Source organism: Prionailurus viverrinus, unplaced genomic scaffold (assembly GCF_022837055.1).
Source record: "Prionailurus viverrinus isolate Anna unplaced genomic scaffold, UM_Priviv_1.0 scaffold_39, whole genome shotgun sequence".
Classification (NCBI taxonomy): domain Eukaryota; kingdom Metazoa; phylum Chordata; class Mammalia; order Carnivora; family Felidae; genus Prionailurus; species Prionailurus viverrinus.
In genome coordinates, this window is record NW_025927607.1 from 4681884 (window position 1) to 4699137 (window position 17254).

General features: G+C 48.2%; 1 protein-coding gene across 4 annotated transcripts in view; it reads left to right on the forward strand.

Moving 5' to 3' along the window:
• SEPTIN2 (septin 2) overlaps nucleotides 1-15746 on the forward strand; it is a 34712-nt gene extending 18966 nt beyond the window's left edge. For all 4 annotated transcript variants that reach the window (XM_047846540.1, XM_047846538.1, XM_047846541.1 and 1 more), the window contains 10 exons: nucleotides 605-691; nucleotides 1283-1406; nucleotides 2698-2832; nucleotides 3012-3129; nucleotides 6941-7042; nucleotides 7416-7561; nucleotides 8917-9000; nucleotides 10530-10587; nucleotides 11692-11794; nucleotides 13686-15746. In XM_047846540.1, the coding sequence (XP_047702496.1) occupies nucleotides 605-691; nucleotides 1283-1406; nucleotides 2698-2832; nucleotides 3012-3129; nucleotides 6941-7042; nucleotides 7416-7561; nucleotides 8917-9000; nucleotides 10530-10587; nucleotides 11692-11793 (956 nt within the window). In that variant the 3' untranslated portion in view covers nucleotide 11794; nucleotides 13686-15746. The remainder of the gene's footprint in view (nucleotides 1-604; nucleotides 692-1282; nucleotides 1407-2697; nucleotides 2833-3011; nucleotides 3130-6940; nucleotides 7043-7415; nucleotides 7562-8916; nucleotides 9001-10529; nucleotides 10588-11691; nucleotides 11795-13685) is intronic.
• Nucleotides 15747-17254: the final 1508 nt, after the last annotated feature.

The window sequence follows — 17254 nt, forward strand, 5'->3', positions numbered from 1 at the left end:
TGACCTGAGGCAGCTGCCGGGCCAGTGTTGGGGCACAGAATGTATGTAAAACAGGAAAGGGAGGAGGTGGTCTGCCCCTGCCTTGGCGACAGGAGGAAGAAATGCAGACTGTGACGCAGCCTTGGGCATGTGTTCTGGTTCAGGTTCCCACAGCTTGGCGAGCCATAGTGCACTTGACATTGGTAGATCGGTTTCCTGAAAATTGGGAACTTTAATAATTACCAAAACTCATTACTGAAAACCTTTGCATTCTATTTATCAAAAAATAAAGACCCGCCTCTAAAAGTCCGTCATATACATTTGTGAAGAACTAAGGGTATGTTTCTGATCTCACCATGTGGGAATTCTGGAGACTCAGAGACCTTGATTCCAATCAAGGCCCTGCTCTGGACAGGTCTCTGAGCAAACGCGACTTAGTAACCTTCGAGCACCCATTTCCCCATCAATGAAGTGGGGAGAGTCGTACCAGATTGGTAGTGGTCACATGGAGTGCAGAGAATGGGGTTTGTGAGGGTTTAACCTAGTGCCAGCCCGCACGTAAACGCAGGAGATGAACCGTGTCTTACAGGTCAAGTCATGACAATGTTTTCATTCTCATCTAAAGGTGAATCGGGTCTAGGAAAATCGACTCTCATAAACAGCCTGTTCCTGACCGATCTCTACCCAGAAAGAATCATACCTGGAGCCGCAGGTACAGAAGCCCCCGCAGGACTGTTAAGTGTCGTGCTACACGAGAGCTGCTGAGAGCACATAATTGGTGTTTTTGCCTCAGCTTGAAACACAAGGACAAGCGTTCTTTCGGTCGGGAAAGGTGCTGACCTGCAGCCCTTGAGTCTTGGTCGTAGACTCGGCATTTGTCCACGGGTCCATCGCCTCCGAGTTTGTTTTCCTTTATGGTAAAGTAGAGGGAATAGTTTCTGCCTGTATTCTGTGTTTGACGGGAGGGCAGGGGGACGGTGTTTCCTCATGTGAGAGTTCTGTAAGTGGCTGACTGCCACGGGTGTAGGCATCTGCCTGCGCCTGCTGTGTGAGCAAAGGTCATAATTTTCAGTGTTGGCATTTTAACTTTTCCGAGCTGCCGTTTCATCTTCGCTTCCAGGTCTCCCTCGCCAACTTGGGGGTTATTTTTACACAGTTCTTGTGTTAGCTCAGAAAACCTTCCTCTAGGAAAGGTATTGAGGTTCATTTGTATTTTAATAAGAAGGTAACAGGTCGTTTCTCCTCTTGTGAACTGGGTCGGTTTTTAGGTACATCCTCTCCTTAAGTTTGTTTCTTTTTTTAGAGAAAATTGAAAGAACTGTCCAGATCGAGGCTTCGACCGTGGAGATTGAAGAGCGAGGGGTCAAGCTGCGCCTGACAGTGGTGGACACACCCGGCTACGGGGACGCCATCAACTGCAGGGATTGGTACGCTCCTCGGGGACACGGGGTCCTGGAGGTGCTATGGTTACTCTAACGTATTCAGGTTTCATAGCGTTAATGAGTGATGACTAGGCTTGAGGTAGCTGTGTGTAATAATACAGTGAAACAGTTTACAAGTGTGCCGATTATAACATTTGAAGTGAGGAATTTCAGAGACAAGGAGTATTTTTTCTGGAAGAGCCAACCATCCATCAAATCCTAGTATAAATGAAACTTCTTGATCTGAATCAACCCTGGCCAGTGGGGAAGATTGTGGTCTAGCCCTTTCCCTTAGCGACTCGGTCCTTGACATCATGAGCAAAACTAAGGAAAGCTACAAGCAGAAGAGCAGTCTGTCCCTGCGCTGCGCAGAGAGCACCACGTTCGTGGTAGAGACTGTAATTTCTTACGTCATCAATGGACAGCATCAACTTGCCAGCGTCTGATGAGGGAAGGGAAGGAAGGGGAAGGGTCTCCCGTCTCCTTTCTTTGGGAGTCGCTCCCTTCTCTCCCTGCTCTTTGGTTCACACTTTCACACGCCTGTCCCCACCGTGTGTTCTGCTGCTGCCCCTCTGCCCTCTGCACAGTTACAGTCCTTGCGAGAGCTGGCGGCCCTCTGTCTACTCAGTCACCTCAGGTGCTTTCATTCACTTTGTGTGTTTGTTTTAAATGTTTATTGAGAGGGTGCGCATACATGCACGCCGGTAGGGGAGGGGCAGAGAGAAAGGGAGAGCGAGAATCCCAAGCAGGCTCCTCGATGTCAGCACAGAGCCCGACACGGGGTTCAGTCTCATGAACTGTGAGGTCATGACCTGAGCCAAGGTCAGGAGTTGGACTCTTGGGGTGCCTAGGTAGTTCAGTCTGTTAGATGTCGAGTTCTTGATTTCGGCTCGGGCCAGACTCCCAATGGAGCCTGCTTGGGATTCTCTCTCTCCTCTCTTTGCCGCTCCCCACCTCCCATTGGGGTGTGCATGTGTGCTCTCTCTCTCTCTCAAAATAGACATTAAAAAAAAAAACAACCGGATGCTTAACTGAGCCACCCAGGCACCCACCTCGGGTGCTTTTACTTATTCCCTTTGGGCCTTTAAGCCCCCCGTGGTTGGGGGAGATTATGCTTGGCACACTTTCCAAAAACATCCATCTTGCCAAACATAGGAGTGAGTTTTCCGTCCCCATCTTATAAGTGATTGTCAAATTGTATTTGGTGTGGAGGCAGGGGACAGAAAAAGCCTGCGTCTTTGAACTTTGGGACTGCCTGCCTTTGGAATCCGATAGTCAGTATTTGTGTTTCTCACAGTTTTAAGACCATCATCGCCTACATCGATGAGCAGTTCGAACGGTACCTGCATGACGAGAGCGGCTTGAACAGGCGGCACATCGTTGACAACAGGGTGCACTGCTGCTTTTACTTCATCTCCCCTTTCGGCCACGGGTATGTGGGCCACTGGCCGCAGAAGCCAAGTGTGCTAGAGTCTCGTCTTTACTCTGTGGGCTGATCGTTGCCCCCAGTTGCACATTTTAGTACAAGAATTGAGATAATTTTGAGAGAACAAAAATGTGTGATCTCCCTGCCCGTCCCCTAAATGCGTGGCACCGTCTCACTCCTCGCAGACTGAAGCCCTTAGATGTTGCATTTATGAAGGCGATACACAACAAGGTGAACATCGTGCCTGTCATTGCCAAAGCCGACACCCTCACGCTGAAGGAGCGGGAGCGCTTGAAGAAAAGGGTGAGTGTATTTTACTCAGGGTAGCTGAAGGCCAGGTGCCTCGGAAAGAGAGTGGAGGGGTGTCCTGAGATGTGGGGGAGCACGTAGGGAGGCTGGTGGTTTTTTGAAAAACACCTAACGGTTGTAGATTTTTAGTATTTTGACGAAGATGTCAAGTTCTTATTCTTTGTAATTCACCTCAGATGAAAATACTGTCCATGAGTAGAAGGGACGCCATGTGTTACGAGAGTGGGATGAGTCTGGAAGTGTGATCATCTCTGTGAAGTTTTGTTATTTTTTCTAAACATTTTATTGCAGCCAATTCATTTAGGAATGTATTTCAGTTGTAATCGTTTGGTACCATAAACGTTTCAAGGGCTTGTGTTTTGGCCATTTAGAGGTTGCCTTGAACTTGTCCATCTTCCAGCCTGTGTGACTCTCACCGCCCAGCAGCCCTATGCTGGTCATTGGTCTCTGGTGTGTCTTTGTTGATTCTTTCGTATATATTTTTTAATTACTTGTCTTTTTATTCAAATGCGCATTAAGAAAGTCCAAGTTTACGAGCGCCCGGGTGGCTTGGTTAAGCCTCCAACTTTAGCTCAGGTCATGATCTCACTGTTCATGGGTTCAAGCCCCAAGGTGGGCCCTGTGCTGACGGCTCTGAGCCTGCAGCCTGCTTCAGATTTCTGTCTCCCTCTCTCTCTGCCCCTCCCACCTTGTGCTCCGTCTCTCTCTCTCTCTCTCTCTCTCTCTCTCTCTGTCTCTGAAAAATACACATTAAAAAAAGTTTCAATTGCTAAAAGAAAGTCCAAGTTCATATGCTAAATTCTATAAATAAAAGTTCTCTGAATTATCCATAAAAGCAGTTGTTGTTTACAGTGACATACCTATTTTTCCAGAACATAGTTTACCTATGTTTTTGTTTTTACAGAATGGGATCATCACGTACATATTATTCTGCCGTTTTCACTTTCTAAGAATACCCAGCACACACAGAAAACACTCCCCCGCATCCTTACTCAGCTTAGAGCAACACACACACACACACACACACACACACACTCTCAGGAGCATTCCCGGCACAAACTCTCTCTTCAGTGTGTTTCTTGGCTTCCCACCCCCACCCCTCTATTCCTGGCGTCAGGGATCTTTGCTTAGCTCACTTGTGTGTTCCAAAAGTTTAGAACAGTAGCTGGCACATTGTAGGCACCTGTCTGTCTTCTGACAATTGTAGAAGTCAGATACATTCTTGGAAAGGAAATCGATTGGCTTTTAAAGCTACAAAAGATAGCTGAATTTCCCTCAAAACAAATGTGTAACGACTCACATTCTCAAAGCAGCATGTGTGCATGCTCCACCCCTGCCAGAACTGTCCTAGATCCGGCACCAGGTTTTCTAAAGTGTCTCCCATCTGAGAAATGGGAAGCGGTGTCTAGTTTCCGCGAGTGTTTTCCACAAGTGTCTGGTTGCTGATGCGAGTATGTATCCTGGTGCCTGATGCCTGTTAGTGTGCTCTCTGAGGTTTTTAGAGCCTGTGTTGCGTTTTTAGTGCCTTTTTATTAATTAACGGATATTCTTGTGTTTTTGGACCTAGTCTGATTTTTGTGTTTTCACATTTTTCTTGATGTCTTCTGTCATGGCAGAATTCTTCAATTGTATGGACTGTGTCAGCCTTTTCCTTCATTGTCTCAGTGCCTGCCAGCCTTTTAGGAAATATCCAGGCCTTTGGAAGAGCCCCTGAAAGCTTAGGCATGCTTTTGCTTGACAGTATGTGTTTTAGTAATGCTCACTTAAGGAAACGCCACCTTTTATAATAGGCGTGTTACATTGGATTTCAGAGAGGTGGGGGAACCAGGGTCAGGGTTAGAATGTTTTGTACACCCATCTCTAATCCTGGGCCCAGAACTCTTAGGGCTTGATTTCCAAGTCTGAAATGAATTGAAACCTTTTTTTGCTCTTTTCTCTTTCATCTTGGGCCTTTGTAATCCCTTCTCTTTATCTGGTTTCTTCCCTGTGCCTCCTGCTGTACTCCCGCTCCCTCATCTAAAAGAGCCTCTGGCAGATCTGCTTTAGTCCTACCCTTCCTTCGTCTCTAACTAGCTCCACTTCATCCAGCAGCAGGTCTCCTGTCTAGGGTCTGGCTGCAGACCCTCCACCAGCCTTGGGCCTCCCCAGTGGGTTGGCCGTGCTCTCGGGAGACTGGGTCTTTCTGCCTGCTTTACCACCTATCTTCCAAGCCACGAATGTCAGCATTGCTTAGTATTGTTTAGATCGTGTCATCTCCTGTGGCTTCTGCTTTTCGTTTCAGAGAATCTTTTTCACATGAACTATGTGTGTAAACAGGAGATAGCCGCGCCACCCCCCACCCCCACCCCACCCCCCCACCCCCCCGCCATCCCGGTCCTGAGCTGGTTACCCAGCTTCCCTGGCTCCACCTGCACCCCCATCTTTGGTGTGGCTGCCCAGACAGGGAAATGTGTGACTGCCTTTGATTCATCACTTTCTTCCTCTTTGCCGGTTGGAAATCGCCCATTGACTGCATTTTGTCAACTCGGTTCTCGTCCTTGTCTCGTAAGCCTTGTCCTGATGGGGCAGCAGGGATGGATGATGGGCAGGAAAGAGGAACAGATGGAGGAGGTTCTTGCTCACTGCTGGGCTTCTCCCACCAGTGAGATGGTTCCTCTGCTTCCTCTAGGAGGGAGGGCTCTGAAAGCACAGATGGTCCAGTTGGAAGGGGAAGGATGTTGGAAGGAGGGAGAAAGACCTCTTTGCGAGGCCTGAATTAGTGCAGACAACACGTTAAGTCCCACGATCTTTGATCCTTTAATCGTAAAGGCCCCAGAGTTCCCGTTAAGAACCACCAATGCCAGAGCAGGGTTCAAAGCAGGGATATTTCTGCCCACTCGGCGGAGGCGAAGCTCCAGCCTGCCCGTATCTGCTGGCGCTCCCTGCACAGAAGGCGCTTGGGGGCTGGGCGCGGGCTGGCCAGCGGGTGCGCAGCTGCTTCCTTCATCTCCAGCCCAGGTTTTCGTGCCCTCTGGGCCACTCTCCCGCTTGCTCAATTGGTTGGAGTGTGTGGTTCTATGGCTGCCACTTTTTGCCTCTTGAAGAAAACCCAGAACCCAGCTTGGCTTCCAGGGAACTCTCCACTTGGTAACTCCAGTTATTCTTCTGTCTTCCCCAACCTGGAAGCTGACTTCCTGGCCACCCTGGGTTTCGTGGTCCCTAGAGGCCCCTCCCTCCCTCCAGCCCTCACACCTGCCGACTCTTCGGGCAATGCTTGTGGCTCTTCTGGGGCCCGCGGCGTCTGGGTGTGCCACTCCCTGGGTACGTGTCATTCCTGAAGCTGGTTGTAGTGTGTTTCCTGTCAGCTGCCGTGCTGGAGTGATTGTCTGCCTGCTGCTCTGTGCCCTGAAAGGAGCGGCATGCTGTTGTTGTCATCCCTGGGCAGAGGGGGTCCCCTCAACATGCAAGCACGAGGCCTTTCTTAACAGGAAATCGCTTGGCAGTCAGTGATCAGCTTGATTCTGTGTTGGCATCTGGATAGTTCTGTTTACTGGGGGGTTTGGGGGGTTTATCTGGTTTGGTTGGTTGGTTTTTTTGAGAGAGAGGAGAACACGAGCAGGGGAAGGGGAAGAGTGGGAGAGAGACTCTCAAGCGGGTTCCGTGCTGTCAGCACAGAGCCCAATGTGGGGCTCAATCCCACGAACCAGGATCATAACCTGAGCTGAAATCCACACTTAACCAACTAAGCCCCCCAGGTGCCCCAGGCACCCCTGTCTTTAATATGAGTTGTTTGGTAAAATTGCTCCTGTCTTTGTCATTTTTCCAGATTCTGGATGAAATTGAGGAACATAATATCAAAATCTATCACTTACCCGATGCAGAATCCGATGAAGATGAGGATTTTAAAGAGCAGACTAGACTTCTCAAGGTAAGAACACCTCTCCAGGTGCCCAACACGAGTCACTCCTGCTCTGTCATGAGCACCCTGGAAGGAGTTGGCAAAGGGCCACATCCAGGATGGCTGACCTTTGAGAGATTCATAGTGTTTTGCTTTAAATATATTTTGATACAGCTGCCACCTGAGGTTTAGAAATCTTATTGCGGGTTTAATATGTTTCCATCTAATTTGTCCCGTGTGGAAAACACCTGTCCTTCTGAGTAAGATGTGCTACACCGTTAGCTCTCCGAGGAGATCTTGCAGTAAGCCGCAGTGTGCTCCGTCTGTGCCCGTGTTCGTGTGCTCACGGCGAGAATTGGGCTTCCCGGTGGGGCCCCGGTCTACCTCATGTGTCTCTCTCTAGGCCAGTATCCCATTCTCCGTGGTCGGGTCCAATCAGTTGATTGAAGCCAAGGGCAAGAAGGTCAGAGGCCGTCTCTACCCGTGGGGCGTTGTGGAGGTGGAGAACCCGGAGCACAATGACTTTCTGAAGCTGCGGACGATGCTCATGTAAGACACCCGTGCGTTCCCGTTGGCAGTGCCTATAGCAGGAAGCAGAGCTTTTTGACCACAGGGTGTGCGTGTGGCCTCGCAGACAGCTGCTGGCGCCACAGGTATTAGGTGGTGGGGCCGCTGCACCTGTTATGGAAGGCCCTCACCGGGAGCTCTCTGTGGTTCTACAGAACCAACCTCTCCCACTCGAGGCCTGTGCCTTAGCACCCTCTCCTTTCTCATCAGCCAGCTCTCTTGACGCTGAAAGCAGACTGGTCCTAAACTGCGGCCTGGCCGCGTCCGAACACCTGCTCTGGGCACAAAGGCTCAGGCGCTGCAGGATGGCAGGCAGCCTCCCTTCCCGCCCTGGGGCCACCGGGAGGGTCCTCAGTGCGCTCTCAGCACCTCCCACAGGCCTGGCTACAGCAACACACGTTTTTCCTCTGAGAAGTAGAGTTCGCATTTAGTGACATACATGCACGTGCTATTGCTCTTGGATCAGGCTCAAAGGAAGAGTGTTCCTAAAATCTAGAATGTCTTTAATTAGAAGAATTCAAAGAACAGATGAGGTACATTTTGAGTAACTAAAAATTGATGTACGTGCTCATCGACGTGTGTCTTGGTTGAGCAATTTTTAATAAACAGAAAAAGCACCAAAACTAGAATTAGAACGACGCCACAAGCTTTCTCAGGCATCATTTAGGTCGCTCAGGATGGGTCCTTGTGGTCATGCTGCTGTTTGCTGGCAGCTTCCTGCGTGCTTCTTAGAGTGACGGAGAGCCCGCCACCCTCTGCTGTCACTGGTCCCCTTCTCTAGACTCTAAGCAGCAGACAAGAATGCCTCATTGTCACTCGTTCCTGGCAGTTTATGTATTTGAAAGAGCCGAGCCAAAAAAATGATGAGTGTTTTCTGAGATGATTAGAAGATGCAAAGTGCTATCTCTAGTTTTTCCAAAATATTAATACTTTGTTTTATGGTCTTGCTGATAGCTCACACTGACCAACTCTTTAAGCTTGAGAAGTCAGGAATAGTCGAAAGAGAGAAAACAAAAAGTACGTTGTGTTTCAGACATTGTTTACCTGAAAGGCTCTGCTAAAATCTCTGCCTCTGTGCACCGGTGACAGTCTCATGCAGAGGTGGGCAGTGCCTGGGGGAGGCATCCCACGGAAGGGCCTCTGTACCTGACCCTGTGCTGTGTGCTTGTGCGCCCTTGCTCGTGGTAGGGAGGAGAGAGAGGCCTCTGTAGCTTCCTTCCTGTATCCAAAGCTCCAGCAACTTCATGTACGATTTAGAAGTAGCAAGTGGGGTTTTAGTTTCTCCGTGCAGATGGCTCCGCACTCAGCCGGCCTTGCTGTGCCCTTTTCTCCTCCAGCACCCACATGCAGGATCTCCAGGAGGTGACCCAGGACCTGCATTATGAAAACTTCCGTTCCGAGAGGCTCAAAAGAGGTGGCAGGTTGTTACCCCCAATTTATACTGTCCTTCTGCCCATACTGCGTCACAGAGTCCCACTGGCCCCCCTTCCACCTGTCCTACTCTGTCTTCCTAACTCTAAGCAACATGATTTGGTTTCCTACTCAGAAGCTCTTTCCAGGTACCCGTTGCTCATGTCACTGTGTCGTGCTTTGTTTAATCTGTCCAAGGTAGCTTTAATCATCTGCATGCAAAGAACAGCTTTAGTTGGAAAGGCCAGCGACTGGTCTCAAGAACATCACTCTGTCAGTGAGGACAGACTTCACGTGATGTTACGAAGCACAGCTCCCCAGGTGGGGTGAGCAGCAGCCCGGCTCCTCAGTGACACAGGCGGCTGCCCTCACCTTTCCTGTTTCACCATCGTAGTGGGTTTTTACTCAAGGTCTGTGTGTTGTGACCTGATTTGTGTCTGGTCACATCACATCTCTGCCCAGTTTAGCTATCAAAGTAGTGACCTTCATCACTTACAAAAAGAGTTTTCTGTACAGTAGTTGCTCCCACATACCTGAGCCACAGGAGCACGTTCCAGTGCCCCCAGCAGATGCCTGGCTGCGGATGGTGCCAAATATTCTACCCATGCACCTGTTTCCTGTATGTACGTGTCTGCGATAAAGTTTAATCTATAAATCGGATGCAGTGAGGGAGTAACAACAACAGTAATACGGTGCCACAGTTACAGCCACGTACTCTAATCAGAGTACACGAACGAGCTTCCTGCCCTGCTCTCACCACGCCCCTTGTGATGCTGTGAGATGCTAGGATGCCCATGTGATGGATGAGGTGAGGTGGGGGGAATACCTGGACGGTGTGTCGGAGCCCTGGGCTGCTGCTGACCTGACGCTTGAGAGGGTCGCCTGCCTTCGGATGACAGCCGACCACGGTCCACTGAAACCGCAGATAAGGGGGAGACTGCCATGTTGTAGTTTATTTTAAAGTACTCACATTCTTGACATCTGGTGGGTTTGTGTGTGTATACAGGGTATATGTTAAGGTCTGCTTTATCATGTTATTTGTTTGGGGACCAGACATAAAGACGGGTTTTAGAAGCCACAAGAACATCCCACTGTGAGTGAGCCAGGCATGAGTTCACGAAGGTCCTCATCGCTCAGAGGGCCTCCCTCACCGGCATCTTCTGTGTGTGTGCTCAGGCCCTGCTCCCTCCCTTTTTTAAGTGAACTTGTTATGGTCTATGTCCGTAAAGAGCTTACCTTAAAAAAGAGTATTCTCCTGATAATGTCTCATATTCCTTGAGTAAGTAAAGACCAGAGTGTCCCAGCCCTGCTTGGAGTTAGGAAAGTTTCTTGAATTTACCATTTCACGATGTGCATTTTTCCAACATTGTCTTCTTACCTGTTTATGTCGTTAATCAGAAAAATAACGCATGTGGGTAATTTTAGATAGATAACATTTCTCAAAAACATAAAGTGAAATTTTACTTTGGACATTTGTCATCAGAAATAACCAGCTAAATTAGTTGCAATGTGATAAATTGTAATTTCGTTCAACTCTTAGAAAAGTGGACAATGAGGACATGAATAAAGACCAGATCCTGCTGGAGAAGGAAGCTGAGGTAAGTAGAAAAGGGTTCCTGTTAAGTCTAAAGGCCTATAGCGTGCATCCGTACATCATTACAGTTTTCTTTCCTTACTCTCTTAAGGGATACATCATAGGTCACTAATTTATTTTATTACATGTACATCGGTATGTGTTGTAGATTAGTGCTTTACACGTGTTACCGTCTGATCTCCAGTAGCAATTTAGTGGGAAAAATTGGGGAATAGTGCGAATTTAGTGACTTTAGTTACTAAGGCTTATTAGCAAATTTGATAATTTAGTAATATTCAAAATTTAGTAGCTTTCCTATACCTGGACAATAACCAGTTGAAAATATAATCAAAGAGACTGCCGTTTACAACCATTAACAAAAACTTAAGAAGAAATACGTAGGACTCCTACAGAAAAGAAACTAGAAAACTCTACCGAGAACAGTTTTCAAAGTGTAAATGGACACAGCTGGAAATAGGTCTGAAATTTAAACAAGTGTCTGTGGTAAAGGTGGGTTCTGTTAGGGCTGTGGAATTCAAGCATATCCAGGAAATCCTCAAACAGGCAAGCCTTTTCGAAACAAAATTAAACTCACTTCTTTGGCTCTAATAATTCAGTATGGATTAAAATACTTAAATGTTAAAAAATGACTACAAGGTACCTGGAGAAAATTTAGGTAGATACTTTATAATGCTTGCCTGGAGGCCTTTCTAAACCAGTGGAGACCGTAATGATGAAATTTGATGAGGGTGGCAGGGAAGGCCCACTCAGCACTGGAACAGCTAGGGCCTTGCTGCCTTCCAGAAGAGCCCAGTCCTACTCCCCACCCTGAAGTGGCAGCCTCTTTCCCACCCTCTAGATTAAAGAATATCTCCTCTTGCCTTTACCGAATTCTCGTGTTTATTGATCGTTTCTGTTTCTTGCTTGAATTGCATATTATCATTTGCTTGGTTTTCTATTGAGTTGTTGGTTCTTTTACTGATCTGTGGGAGTTCTTTGTAAATTCTCTATAATGTTTTGGGAAAGCATGGAGGTTGAAGTTTTAGGAATCACGAGAACCCCTCTAAAGAATGTCCAGGGAGAACGGACCTGGAGAAGCAATAATCTGTCTGCCCATCCTTGCCCACAGCTCCGCCGCATGCAGGAGATGATCGCCAGGATGCAGGCGCAGATGCAAATGCAGCTGCAGGGCGGGGACGGTGACGGTGGGGCCCACGGGCACCACGTGTAAGGTAACAGTGAAGCCTAGAAGACACGTGTGGTTCCAGACACCTCAACCTAAATGTAATGGCAGGCACCTCCTCCTTAAGTCTTTCTAACGTTTTGCGTGTTGAAGCTCTGTCTTTAACTTTATTACCGACCTTAAAGGAGACAGTGTGGCCTCTGAAAGATGGAACCTTCTCCCCTGCCAATGTAGAAAAGATTTTCCATATTTTCTGAGCTGATAAACGTGATTAACGAAAATAAGTTAAATATTTTAAAATAAGCTTTGCAAGGGGGCCCTGGGTGGCTTAGTCAGTTGGGCATCCAGCTTCGGCTCAGGTCATGATCTCACAGTTCATGGATCCAAGCTCCACGTCGGGCTCTGTACTGACAGCTCAGAGCCTGGAGCTGCTTTGCATACTGTGTCTCCCTCTCTCTCTCTGCACCCCCCCCCCCCACTCACACTCAGTGTCAAAAATAAATAAAGCGTTAAAAAAAATTTTTTTAATAACCTTTACTAGTCATACAATTGGAAATTTATTGCAGTTGAAAACATTTCTTCAAAGAGAATTTCAAAGTGTTATTAAAAACAGTTTTTGCAAACCAAAGGTAAAGGTGACGTGAAAAGGTGAATTATACCAGGTAGGCCAGGGGTTCCTTGATCCAGACTGCTGATCCCACCGCAGCCCTGCTCCGCCCCGTGGTAATCAGTGAATCTCGTAGATGTCTAGCCCGGTGTGCGCTCGCCTCCCTGTTTGAAGGGAATCTGCAGACAGCAGGGACCCAGGACCAGGAAAGGGCAAATGTTCCCCTGTATTCTGTGGACAGGTGTCTGTGGAACTGCTGTCATCACCTCCCAGAGGAAGGAGGGAGAGGTTAAGTCAAATACAGGCCCGAGGAGGAAGCAGCTATGTGGGTGTCAGGCAGAGGCTCCATGGAAGAGAGATGCTTAGAGCTGGCACAGGTCTGGGGGTGCTGCAAGTACAGAGTCCATTACAGGTGGGGCCTGATTGCAGAGGCAGGAGAGTGTTGATGACAAGAGGGAGATGATGTGGGGACATAAGTGAGCTGAAGCTTAACTGACATAGGGCAGGATTGATGAGACAGAAAGCGAGGAACCTGGAGGCTGGGAGGAGTCTACCCACTGTCAGGAGTCCACCGTGGCAGTCGCACGCGTGATAGAGGAGGCCCTGCAGCCTCACCCTGGGAGCATTGGCCACCAAAACAAAGCCCTGCCCTTGCGGCTTGTGGGGCAAGGTTTCAGTTGTGAAGCAAACAGATACACCTGTTTGGTGTCCCCGGTTACTGGAACGGGAGTGTCCACATATCCCCACTTGGGGTTGAACGGCAGCCCAGAGTTGGTTGTCGACACCTCCTGGCAGTCGCGAGGCCGTGTGCTGAGTCTGCGCTGCACTGCCGTGGACGCCGATCGCGTGCCAGGGTTTCCAGTGATTTGCCTGTGCGCCTCTCACTGGGGAGATGTCAGCACCGCCCAAGCTTGGGAGGCTGATTGTGCGTGAGCGAGCAGGTTTGGTGCCTGATGGGGAAGTGCTGGGGAATTAGCAGGAAACAGGACTTCTGATGGGGAGGGCTCATTTGAGGCAGGAGGGAGTGACCGATGTTTGCTCATTTTCTCTGATTTTCCTGCTTTTCTTTTAAAAACTTTAATTATGAAATCAGGAAAATTCTACTTTAGGTGTATGCAGCCACTTTATATTTTTGTATACTTTTCAGTTTGGTGGTAACTCCCAAGTTCCCAAGAGCCTCATCAATGCTGTTTTGATTTAGTTAACTCTGGTCACGTGAGCCAGCCTTCTGCTCAATTTGTGCCCTTTGTGATACAGAAAATAATGTGGTTGATGATCCTAGCAGGAGCATCGCACTGCTTCCATCTAAACATGTTGTGTTTTGTTTTTCCAGAAAACACATTGCAAGATGAAGAAAACATTCCGCATGAGTAACACAGCTGCGTGTTTCCTACAGATTATTGGCGGGGTGCCCGTCCACATTTTACAGCACCTGTGCCTGAGAATTTAATTTTTTTTTTAAACTTTTGATGTTTTGTATGAAGTACTTTTAACATTTGTAATTTTGTTGCTCTGTTATACTTCATATTTTGTGAGGTGAACCTTTCATTTTTATCTCTCTTCCACCTTAACTAACCACTAATGTTGGAACTGATTTCCGGGGTCAGTTAGAATGTGTAGTTAACAATGAATTTCTTTGGTTTGGCTGGCCTAACTGACTAATGGTTGAGGAGCACTCTTGATTCATTTCTAGAACATTCAGATCGAGCCAGCAGTGTTCCTGGGTGGTGGCAACGTAGACCCAGCAAGTGATCTGGAAAGATGAGCTGGCCTGCAGTAGGGCATTTACAACACCTAAAAGCAGTGTTGCTGCTGTAATTCGATACTGTTCATTCATCTGCACATTCACCTTTCCACCACTTGAAACAATAGAATTATCGAATGTGACATGTGCATACTCAGCTCCTTTAAAAACAGGCCATTAGGAGCAAATTTTAAGAATTCTCTGGATTCTGATGCTACATTTTTTAAACTGCTCTGCAGAGAACCTGCCACAAGCCACGTTTTGTAGTGTTCTTCACTGATACTGGTTTATACTCTGCTGTGGACAGAAGGTGTCCATGAACTCCAGTTTTCATATTACAGTGATGACTCTTAACGCACACATAGCCAATAAACGATTTTTACTCAACTAACATAAAAAGTTACTTTTTAAGGAAAATTAGTAAGTTGATACATTTAGAAACCAACTTTTTTATATTTTTGTACTGCACTTTAATGTGTTTTCTGTAACTGCAAGTAAGATCTGCCTGAGCAGTGGAAATCGGGGTCCTCTGGTGGGTAGGCCTCTGAACCCCCAGACCTGTCATGGGCCCTGAGGCTCATGGCCCCATGAAGCCTCAGTGCCTACCAGGTTTTCTTGATTTGGCTTTTCTTTTGTTTCCTTGAAGTTTTTTTAATGGTTTTCTGAAAGCCAAATAGCAGATCTTTTTTTTTTTTTTAATGTGCAGACTGTTGTCCATTTTCAGCCACTGTCATTTCCATCATTCTGTGTAATACCAATTTCCCCATGTACCGAGTAAGACTGAAAGACATTTCAGATGTGCACCACGATCTGACTGGTAGATGCCACCAGTCCGGTCCGTTTTCTGTGCTCTGCGGCCTTGGCCCTTCCATTCCCTCCTAGTGTGTCCCCCTGTCATGTGCTCCGAGGGGCGCCGATGCTCCCGGCATGCTGTTTTCAACATTTATACTGACATTGGGAAAGCAGTTCCCAGAAAGAGAGGGTGGAAGGAGACCTGGAGGGGGCAGGTGTGGCTTCAGTGTTTTCATTTTGCTGTAACAACAGGGGTTAAGATGCAGAAATCGCTTCCTCTGAGTAGGAGAAGAGTTTTTGTTTTGGCCAGACACAATATGGTGACATGGTCAAAATATATTCACTCCAAAGGTGTATTATGGAAAATAATCGGGTGTTGTCAACAACTTTGCCTTTTCACTGTCACTTAATGGTGAGTAGCCACAAGCTGTTAGGTTTAGGCACGTTGTACCGAGTTTTTACCAGGGGAAAGTGCTCTAAAGAGCGCTCCGTGCAAGGCCAATTGTTTGGGTTATTTTGGCATGAACTACACTAGTGAAAGCTGTTTAAAGGGTGGAGCTGGGGGCACATGTGCAAGTGGTCAGTGCAAGCCCTGTGTCTGCTTGAGTAAGACTACTAGGGCCAGCTGCCATCCCATAAGGCTTCTGCGGGGGCAGGTGGACCTACATTGTCTCCCCTCTAAATCCCCTTTTGTTGTGCTGCCCAATTCTAAATAAATACTTTCACTATAGATAATTGCTTTTACTAAGAGATAGTCTTTACCTATAGAAGTGTATTTTGAAAACTTATTTTACATAGCAGTTTTGTATCCATTGAAACTAACCTTTTATCAATAAAGCACTATTGTTTGGCTATGAAGTGAATAGTTATTTTTGGTTCTTTATGAAGGTGTAATGTCTTCTGGGAAAGGTTCAAAGCCCTACAAAACATCTGTGTACAAAATCAGGAAGAATTATTTGCACCAGTAATATCAGTACCTACCTTTTGTATTGGCGATCCCAGCCCGAGGGAAAGAGCCATAAAGACTAAGAAGGAAGGAATTATGGGTGACCTGCTCACCTACCTATAGTGAGTGTATGCTAAAAATCAGCACTATTACGGGGTGGCTGGGGGGCTCGATCAGTTCAACATCCAACTTCAGTTCAGGTCATGATCTCACGGTTCATGAGTTCAAGGCCCGCATCAGTTCAAGGCCTGAGTTCATGAGTTCAAGGCCTGGAGCCTGCTTCAGATTCTTGTGTCTCCCTCTCTGCCCCTCCCCCACTCGTGCGCGCTCTCTCTCTCTCTCTCTCTCTCTCTCAAAAATAAATAAATGTTAATAAAAATAAAAGTCAGCACTATTAGGAGTCCAGTGGTGCCTGGACTAGATCTAGGAAATCATTTCTGTTCTAAATATCTGTGAGAAGAGATGGATAAGGAACACACGGCCACTTACAGAGGAAACTTTGAACCTGAACTGCAGGCCTGATCTGGGTGGCTGGATGCTCTTTGCTGCCTCCACCACTGACCACCCAAGGACCTTTAGTGCTTCCTGAACCACCTGCACAGACCCCAGGGTAGAAGATACACCATCTCCACTTCCTTCCCTCAGGTCAGCCTGTACGCTCCTGTTTGGCGCTAGTAGAGGCCCTGCAGCCTCCGGGGAGTCACCCATCCCCCACTTGCCCTGCGGCCAGTCCTGAGACATGTGCCACCCTGGGGGCAGTGAGGACAGTTCTCTGGACTCCAATTTTGGTGCTGGGGGCCGGTTAGAGGAAAGGCCTCAAGGGAGTGGTGGGAGACATGGGGCCAGGAGGTGGAGGGGCCGCTCCCTACAGAGCTGTCTGGATGGCCTGCCAAGCTGGGTCTCTGCGGAGCCTCAGACCCTGAGGCTGCCCTGTGGGGAGCATCAGTTCCTCGAACCTCTAGGAAACCTGAGGGGTCTGGCTAAGCTCAGGAGGTGAAACACTGTGGGGGTGGGGGGTCCCCTTGAGAACGAACCCAAGTTGATCCTACCTTTATCTCCTTGACAGCAGCTGGTGGCACTCCTGGTCTGCCCCAGGAGGGCGGGTGTCAGGACCTGGTGCTGAGGGCAAGTTGGGTAGGGCTTGAAGGATGCGTAGGAGTTCACTGAACCCCTAGAAGAAGGGGTGTGTGCACCTAGTGGTCGCGGGCCTGGGAGACCCAAGACGTACTGTCACATTTCCATTCCCGAGTGGTAGTCGCGAAGCTAAAGGGGGAACCACAAGGCTGAGAGGACGTGGGCCGCCTTCCCTTGCCCACCGCAGCACATCACTGTTCAGCAGTCAGTGCCCTTAGGCCATGGTCCGGGTAGCCCCAGGAGGAATGCAGGCGGGCTGGGCTGGAGCCGGGAGGAGAGGAGCCGC